At 37.3% G+C, this 9647-nt stretch overlaps 1 protein-coding gene across 5 annotated transcripts in view; it reads left to right on the plus strand.

The window, feature by feature from the left end:
* The window catches only part of Lar (tyrosine-protein phosphatase Lar), a 538153-nt gene extending 530451 nt beyond the window's left edge, over positions 1-7702 (plus strand). For all 5 annotated transcript variants that reach the window (XM_089633273.1, XM_089633274.1, XM_089633272.1 and 2 more), the window contains 5 exons: positions 53-3194; positions 3284-3394; positions 3473-3642; positions 3726-3861; positions 3951-7702. In XM_089633273.1, the coding sequence (XP_089489399.1) occupies positions 53-3194; positions 3284-3394; positions 3473-3642; positions 3726-3861; positions 3951-4019 (3628 nt within the window). In that variant the 3' untranslated portion in view covers positions 4020-7702. The remainder of the gene's footprint in view (positions 1-52; positions 3195-3283; positions 3395-3472; positions 3643-3725; positions 3862-3950) is intronic.
* Positions 7703-9647: the final 1945 nt, after the last annotated feature.

Below are 9647 nucleotides of genomic sequence, written 5' to 3' on the forward strand. Positions count from 1 at the left end.
AGTTAACTAATTGGATGGATTTAATTATTTCCTTATTTTTCCATAATTTTAGGGTTCTTGAACGAGAGCCAATTGTCTCCATCGAACTGGAATGGGCTCGGCCAACACAAACGTATGGTGAATTACAAGGCTATCGATTACGGTACGGTGTCAAGGATCAGCCTCTCAAGGAAGAAAATCTACCTGGCATCAAGATAACATCCCATAGAATCAATGATCTAGAACGGGGAGTTGAATACGAATTTCGAGTTGCCGGAAAAAATAACATTGGAATAGGCCAGGAAACCATCAAATATTGGTTAACTCCGGAAGGCCCACCTACTGGACCACCGACTAATATCTCTCACAATTTCCAAGCTCCAGATATTGTGTGCATAACTTGGGCTTCTCCGATAAGAGAACATCGAAACGGTCAAATAACTAAATACGATATTCAATTTATGAAAAGAAACGACCAATCGACAATGGTAGAACGAAACACAAATACAACAAAATCTGTATTCACCAATTTGGAAGAAAACACGGATTATGTTTACCAAGTTAAGGCTTTTACAAACCAAGGCGCGGGACCGTTCAGTGAAAAGCAATCTGTTCACACTGAACGAGATATCGGCAGAGCTCCGATGGCTGTGCGCGCTGTCGCTACGTCTGACTCTAGTGTTGAAGTCTGGTGGGAACCTGTTCCATCCAGAATAAAGATTATCGGATACGTTATATTTTACACAATGATGCCTGTCGAAGACCTCGATGAATGGCAACAGAAATTAGTATCAGTGACGGAATCCGCAGATCTTGTCAATTTAGAGAAGTTTGCGCAGTATGCTGTTGCCGTGGCGAGTAGGACAGCATCAGGCTTCGGACGCCTGTCTGAAAAAGTTACTGTTAAAGTTAAACCGGAAGACGTTCCCTTAGACTTACGCGCTCATGATGTTTCCACCCACTCAATGACACTATCTTGGTCTCCTCCCATAAGACTCAATCCTATCAATTATAAAATATCCTTCGATGCCGTGAAAGAATTCGTCGATTCCCAGGGAATGACACAAATGCAGTCTATCTCTAGAAGAGAAATCGTTCTCAAACAAAACATCAAGTCGCATACAATTAATGAACTATCTCCTTTTACTACATATTCAGTCAATGTTAGCGCTGTTCCTAGCGATCATCAATATCGCCCTCCTACCAAAATCACCGTTACTACGCAAATGGCTGCTCCTCAGCCTATGGTTAAACCTGATTTCTATGGTGTGGTTAATGGTGAAGAAATACAAGTTATCCTACCCCAAGCCTCGGAAGAATATGGGCCGATATCGCATTACTTTTTAATCATCGTCCCCGAAGATAAGGCAAATGTTAACAAAAATCCTGATCAGTTTCTTACGGACGATATGGTTAATGGGAACGGGAAAACTGAAAAGGAAAATTCTCCCTATATAGCCGCAAAGTTTCCGCAGAGGAATATTCCTTACACGTTTCACCTAGGAAGCGGAGATATTTACGAAGGTTTCACAAATAGAAAATTGGACCCCATCAAGAGGTATAGAATATTTGTAAGAGCGGTGGTCGATACCCCTCAAAAACATCTTTATACATCCAGTCCCTTCTCTGAATATTTATCACTAGACATGCGAGAGGTTCCTCCTGGCGATCCCCCACGAAGGCCTAATCCCAACGTACCAATTGATCCTGATGTGTCCGTCAATAGGAATACCGAGGAAGCCGGTATGGTTTGGGTTGTTGGCCCAATTATTGCTGCACTCTTCCTGTGTGTATTTTTTGTATTTGTATTCATCATCAAAAGGCGAAGGCAACCTTGCAAAGCCCCGGACCAAGCTGCTGTTACTAGACCACTGATGGCGGCAGATATTGGAATGAGCTCTGCGCCAACAGATCCAGTTGAAATGCGCCGCCTCAATTTCCAGACACCGGGAATGATCTCCCATCCTCCTATTTCGATAACTGAACTGGCTAACCATATTGAAAGACTGAAAGCGAACGACAATCTTAAATTCTCTCAAGAATACGAAAGTATCGAACCGGGGCAACAATTTACTTGGGACCATTCAAACATGGAGGTGAACAAACCGAAAAATCGATACGCCAATGTAATTGCGTACGACCATAGCAGGGTTATCCTGCAACCACAAGATGGCATCCTTGGCGGTGATTATATCAACGCAAATTACTGCGATGGTTATCGCAAGCACAACGCGTATGTGGCTACCCAGGGTCCTTTACAAGACACATTCGCCGACTTTTGGAGAATGTGCTGGGAATTACGCACAGCGACTATTGTCATGATGACTAAATTAGAAGAACGAACTCGAATAAAATGCGACCAATACTGGCCCACAAGGGGGACAGATACTTACGGACAAATGACTGTCACTATCTCTGAAGTTCAGGAGCTGGCTACCTACTGCATCAGGACCTTCCAAGTATCTCGCGCGGGTAACCTCGAGAGGAGGGAAGTAAAGCAGCTCCAGTTTACCGCCTGGCCCGACCATGGAGTACCCGACCACCCCGCGCCTTTCTTGCAGTTTTTGCGTCGCGTGCGCAATCTCAATCCCTCGGAGGCTGGACCTATGGTTGTTCACTGCTCGGCAGGAGTGGGTAGAACTGGATGCTTTATAGTGATCGATTCCATGCTGGAGCGAATGAAGCACGAAAAAATGATTGATATTTATGGGCACGTCACATGTTTGCGCGCTCAGCGTAACTACATGGTGCAAACCGAGGACCAATACATTTTCATTCACGATGCCCTTTTAGAAGCTGTAATTTGCGGAAGTACTGAAGTCGGAGCGAGAAATTTGCATTCTCATATTCAGAAATTGATGCAGAATGAACCTGGAGAAAACATCACGGGCATGGAGTTAGAATTCAAAAAGCTTTCCAACATAAAAGCTGATTCTACACGCTTTATGTCAGCCAACATGCCTTGTAATAAACATAAAAACCGTCTCGTTCATATTCTACCATTCGAGTCCTCTCGGGTGTGTCTGGCACCCGTAAGAAATATCGATGGATCTGATTATATCAATGCCAGCTTTGTTGATGGTTATCGATACCGAAATGCCTACATCGCCACTCAGGGACCCCTTGTCGATACCACAGACGACTTCTGGAGAATGCTATGGGAACACAATTCTACCATTGTTGTTATGCTGACGAAGCTGAAGGAAATGGGCCGTGTATGTATTTGTTCAAACTTTAAATGATTGTGCTTATTGTGTTGGCGCTCATTATTTTCAGTCATTTGATTGATGTTATTTTATTTTAGGAAAAATGTCATCAATATTGGCCTTCTGATAGATCGGTTCGTTACCAATGCTTTGTTGTTGATCCAATCGCAGAATATAATATGCCACAATACATCCTCCGGGAGTTCAAGGTTTGTTATTTTGAATAAGTATCATCTTGGAATATTCAGAGTGTGAATTATTTCTAAACTTTATAATTAACTTGTTAGGTAACCGATGCTAGAGATGGTTCTTCGAGAACCGTCCGCCAGTTCCAATTCACGGACTGGCCGGAACAAGGAGTTCCCAAGAGTGGAGAAGGCTTCATCGACTTCTTAGGGCAGGTGCATAAAACAAAGGAACAATTCGGTCAAGACGGACCCATCACAGTACACTGCAGGTAAGATATTATCTGTCCCAATGTAAGCACGACACGAATAGTGCACTTTGTGATGTACTTACGATGGTTCCTTTGTTATATAGTGCTGGTGTCGGGCGCACGGGTGTGTTCATCACCTTGTCCCTCGTATTGGAGAGGATGCAGTACGAAGGAGTTGTGGACGTATTCCAGGCTGTCAGAGTTCTTCGCACGCAGCGGCCTGCCATGGTGCAGACCGAGGTAAAGTGGATATCCAACATACCGATGTACAGCTGGATAATGTCCTGGACGGCAGTACTAATGTATTATTTGTCTCTTTCTGTGTATAGGATCAATACCAGTTCTGCTACCGCGCCGCCCTCGAATACTTGGGCTCCTTCGACCACTACACCAACTGACAACACCCTTGAGACAGGCTGGTCTAATCCGACTGCCACTGACCCATCATCACCCATCCTCCATAATATCTCCTCCCCACTGCGGCTGAGATGCTCATCTTTGTCTTCGCCTCCGACATTTCATCCGTTAAGTTTATCCGTGATGAGATTATTGTCTTAAAACGTCGCATTTATCATTTTAAAATAATTTTGCACTCTTTGTTTCCGGTCTCATTCCTTAATAATGGTATAACAACTTACATTGTCGCTATTAATTTAATACTATAAGTTGTAATGCCTTTCGCCGTGACAAGAATATTATGTAAATGCGATGTTCGTTTATCTATTTAATTGTGATTATTTTTAAGTCAACACAGATTTTGGTCGTGTTGGAAACTTGCCTGTAGCTTGCTTATCTCTTGCGGGTCCGCAGCCTGCAGCCCGCAGCTTGCGACTATGCAAACTTTTGACTAAAGATCTCCCGATTGCCTTCCGCACTTTCTATCTCCGTGGTTGATACGATAGAAGCCTTGCGCCATGTGATGAAAAGGGTGTTTGTTTGTTTGACTCGACTAAGAACTGATCTTGCCTTTGTACTTACTTGTGGCAGTATTTAATGGCCCCGAGCCTAGACCCTGCCACGAGGACTACTGTCTGAGTCTGGTCTGGAACAGTCTTGCCAGTGCATTCGGAAGCAGCTGTTGCTTAATGGTATCATGTTTGTGTGCTCCACAAAGGACTGAACATTAAAGTGAAGTGTGGCGAAAACAATTATTAAAGTAGTGCCTATGATTCATTTAATAGCGTCACATTGCTTGTATAATATTGAACATATTACTATGTACTGTCTGACTTATAGGAAATATTATAATTTTAACTTGTTAAAGTATACATTTATTAGAGTCATTCTTGTTGATTGCAAGTAGCTTTACTTCGATAATAAGGTACGAAGGAATGCATGACGTATGATTCTTATTTGCCATATTATATTTTTTAAATGTCGTCTAGAGCTTATTCTTCGTTTATATAGTACTTTATTGTGGGTAGATCGTGCTGTGTATCAAATAGATTCCTATATATTTTATGGAAAATATTTTTAGCGTGAAGGTACTCTGCGTTTTTTAAAGATTTTATTTTTGTATCCTTTACGTTATATTATTATATCGTCGAATCACCGAAGCATTATTGACGGATTCGAAATGCTAGCACCTAGCACATTTGAATATCTGAAGGGACGACTGAAGTCGTATTTCTTATATTAAACTCATTCAATAAAAAAGTAAAGTTGAAAATAATATTCGTCAAATTGAATGTTTTTAAGTAATAAGCGTTACTAACGACTTAACCATCTAGATTGAGATTAAAACTTATATTTTAGTATTAATATTTTTAACGTCTTTATTTTGTCCTTATTTAACCGAATGAACCGTTCATCGTCCATTTCAATATATATTTACACATTTTGAGCAATTTGGTAGTGCAATATGTCCGTTATCGTTTAAGAATATGTTGTTTTTTTTATTGCGTATGGTATGTAAATATTATTTTATCGGAAAAATCGGTGATTTTATTTCTACGACACATGACTTTGGCAATAATTTCTCGGAATACATTACGTTAAGCAATGCCATTAAGCTATAAGCTAGTCTGCCTTTATAATGAGCGGACATTCAGCAATACCAATTAGTATACAATATTGGTCCGCCGAGTCAGTTGTCTGGTGCCATGAATGCAGTGTATTATTTTTGCGTTCAATTGATAACAAAGCGGGCATTATTCCACCATTCCCTATTATTTGTTTGTTATCTGCATGTCTCCCTCCCGCCAACAGTTCCCCGCCAGATACACGCTAACTTCGGATGAGCATTGAACGCAATTTTTTAAGAGTAATAATTACCTGTGTACCTATTTAGCCAACAAATATCGTATCGGCGCGGGCTTGGTCAATTTATCGCGCGTACGTTTTCGACTGCTATTTACCCATTAATGTATACATATGTAATTATCCCGATTGGAACGTTGCGTGTTATATTTTTCGTTGCTTTTAGTTAGATCAAATGTTTTTTATCGTTTTGTACGTTTTTACTAGATACGACGAACGCGTTTTGGTGTCGGTATTCGAATGAAACATACGAGTATGCAGCCAGTAGTTTGCATTTGCATCCAATATAGTCGGTATCGTGAGTTTCTTTGGCGTCTCGGGTAAAGTCGTACACATAAATAATATATCCTCGACTCATAATTAGGTATGGTTGAAATACAAATTATAATACTTGAACATTTCTCAGGCATGACGAAACTAATTCCATAAGCATTTCTATATTTTTCGGTATTCCGGTTATTTTTTGATACCGGTTACACGATTGTTAGAAGAATTTTACATGTTATTAGAAAATCGAAATAAAATTGAATTCAATGATTAAATGAGTAAATTTATTTGAAGCATCCTTCGGCAATATGCAATTCAATTGCGTCGAACGCCGTCTCGGGTAGGTTAATTATTATAATTGAAAAGTTGTTTTGGTGGATTATTAGGTCGCTGATGTATGAAATTAATGTAAATATGTATTTTCGAATGGAGCAAATCAATATTGGTCGGGACGTCCGCCGCGGACTACTGTAGCAGTTACTGCCGTAACAGCTATTAACTGCTGCAGTAGCCCGCGCAAGTCGCGGTCAAAGGGAGTACTCTGTATTTTAATGTAATATCATTTTAACGATATAACAATATATTTAAAGCGAGATCATTATTGTAAGAAGTATAATTGTGATTATTTGTAATGTCTTGTAATGTTGTATAGGAGAAATTATACGCGGGTCGATAGGTAGAAACGAGCAAGTTATCAATAATAATTAAAATCATTTTATTTAAATAAAACTTTTTTTATTAAAAAAAGGGGTACCGCGCGCCCGTTATTGTGGAATGTTTGGTAAGTACTTGACTGTTATTGGAAGAAGAAATTTTGGTCATCAATTTTGTTTGCATATCGGAAAATCAAATATATCATAAGTGATCGATCAATGAATGTGAAAAAACTAGTGGGTATGTAAAATTACATTTATGTCATATTTTTTACAGTAGAACGTTTATGAAGGTATAAATTCCCGGAAAATATTCAGTTTATCTCTTCAAGCTCTTCTCGTATCATATTAAGCTCATTCTATTTATTGGACGGACGTGTTTTTGAACGTTACAATTTAATATCTTGAAATCGATTCTGGAGTATTAGGGGAAACCAATGTACCTGAGGACACTTTTACCTTTGACTACACCCGTATCTTTGGTAATATGAATAGCCAAAATTCTTAGAATTTGTTTTTGTCAGCTTGTAATACCATTAATGGCCTGTTTACACGATGGCAACATTTAGGACAGTGACTTAGTGGCAACTAAGTCACTGTCCGCGTGTGCGTGCGGTAAGTAGTAAGTTATCGTTTAGTAACAGTAGCAGCCTGTCCTAAACACTGCCTTCATGTAAATGGACCCTTTTATGTCAAAACTGCTATTTCGTTTACAGTATTTGAGATTTTGTTAAAAGTAAACTTATCATTTATTTACTGGTAAAAATATGTATTATAATACTTGTTCACATTCAAACATGTGCATTAACGTGCTTATCCAAAGTTTCAAGTCTTTTATCATCATGAAATAAAAATTGTAACAATCTTTTTATGCGTATCGAAACACGATATACAGCACCAAATTATACCAAACCAAATTATTAAATGGTTTGTAGAAAAACTTTTTTTTTAACACTTAAAAAACATTTTGTTCTAAGGTACACAGGTTTCCTCTTCGTGTCTTGCAATATAAACGCAATAATATCAAACGGGATTTTTTTACCTTCGAATGTGAAAAAGTATTGGTCGCGGTATGCGATGCTTGCCAATACGGAGCCACGCTCCATTTCTCATCAATTATTTTAATATGGAACTGTTGATTAAAAGGAATGAAAAGGAATCTGTAGTAGAACAGGTTAATGTATTGACATAAGATGTATTCGAATTTATAATGTAAAAATGTGTTTTGTTTTTGTATGAAATGCAGAGAGCAGCTTTGGAGGTGTTTTGAATCGTGCAATGTGACATAAATTTTATACAAATAATTTGAAAATAAATATTAATATTAATATTAATATTTGAAAATAAATATTAATAAATATTAATATTAATATTGCTGTTGATATTCTTGCCTCGAGGGTCGCACGTATTTGGCGTGCTCATTCATTCTTTAGTTTACATTCATGCTAAAATCATTTTGCATGGGACACTCCCGTGGTGCTCTGATGAACCGTTGTGGTAAAAATACTCAGAAACTCGCAAACAAAACTAATAATATATCATTGCCGTCGAATATCTTTTGCAACATTGTTTCGTATTGTATTTTTACTATATTTCTTATATTAAATTAACTATAAAGCAGCCTACGATAGTATAATTTTATTTGACTTACTATATACTTACACGATAGATAATTATGTGATTTTTTGTAGAACTAGATTTATTTTGTACATTTTCATCGTGGTCTTTGCGTATTTTTCTGAAGTTTTATGAATCTCAAAAAATTACGAAAATTTTTCAGACATAAAAAATTAAATGCATTTTCAGAGATCAATTTTTATATTTATTAATAAATTATGAAAAGTTTTTTTGTGAAATAATTTTGACTTAAGTTATTAAATGTTGTGATCCTAAGGCACATAAAGAGGCTTCTTGAAGTTAAGACTATGCCAAATGAAATAAATAAATACATATTCCCATCAGTAGAGTTACGTTCTTGTCTCACTCGACCTAGCGAGCTGTAGGTCATTTCTAATCAACTTTCTATAATCTAGCTCTTATTTAAATTATGTGTAATTCTTACGATTAACTTAATTAATCATTTTATACCTTTTTACAATAAATGAAACAGGTCATTATTTTGTAATAACCCTGTAAAATTAGTTATTTTATGAATTTTAATGACAATTTTTAATTTTATCAGCGCGCAAATAAATGTAATGAATTTAAGTTTATTTTCCAATTTGTTGGTATTTTATTAATCGGTTTTGATTTGCTCTCCATGATACAAAAAAGACCATCAAAATCAGATATAAATACATTCATACCTACAGTGTGTTAAATGTCTCTAAAAAAATGTAATTTTTTTTAAATTAAAAAAATATAAATGATGTACGTAATAAGTCTCCGATATGTTGATGTGCACTGTTACCTACCTATATCAGAGAATGATGAAATATAGTTTTTATGCAATTTTTTTGCATAAGAGAAAAATACAAACTTGTTTTTATTTCAAATATTTTTATTACCTGCCTTTGTCCTACAAATGTAACATACTACCCAACAGATGCCACATACTTAACTATAACCTAAACAATGTACATTTGTACATATATTTATATACGTTCATGTATACGAAACTTAACTAACACCCACCCATTCAGCCGATGCGCGATGGTTCATCACTGCTGGTAAGTATTTATTATTAATTATTGATTAGTGTAATATTTATTATTTGCAGCCTAAAGCAGAAACTAGAAGGGCTCCAGACCTATCCTTACATGCTTAACTTTTAAGAACCCGTGCAAGGGGTCTTACATGCAGTACTACTTTTTAAATTACAAACCAAACATCTAAATTGACATCACT

Source organism: Hesperophylax consimilis, chromosome 7, assembly GCF_061612785.1.
Source record: "Hesperophylax consimilis isolate HC1 chromosome 7, BYU_Hcon_1.0, whole genome shotgun sequence".
NCBI classification, from domain to species: domain Eukaryota; kingdom Metazoa; phylum Arthropoda; class Insecta; order Trichoptera; family Limnephilidae; genus Hesperophylax; species Hesperophylax consimilis.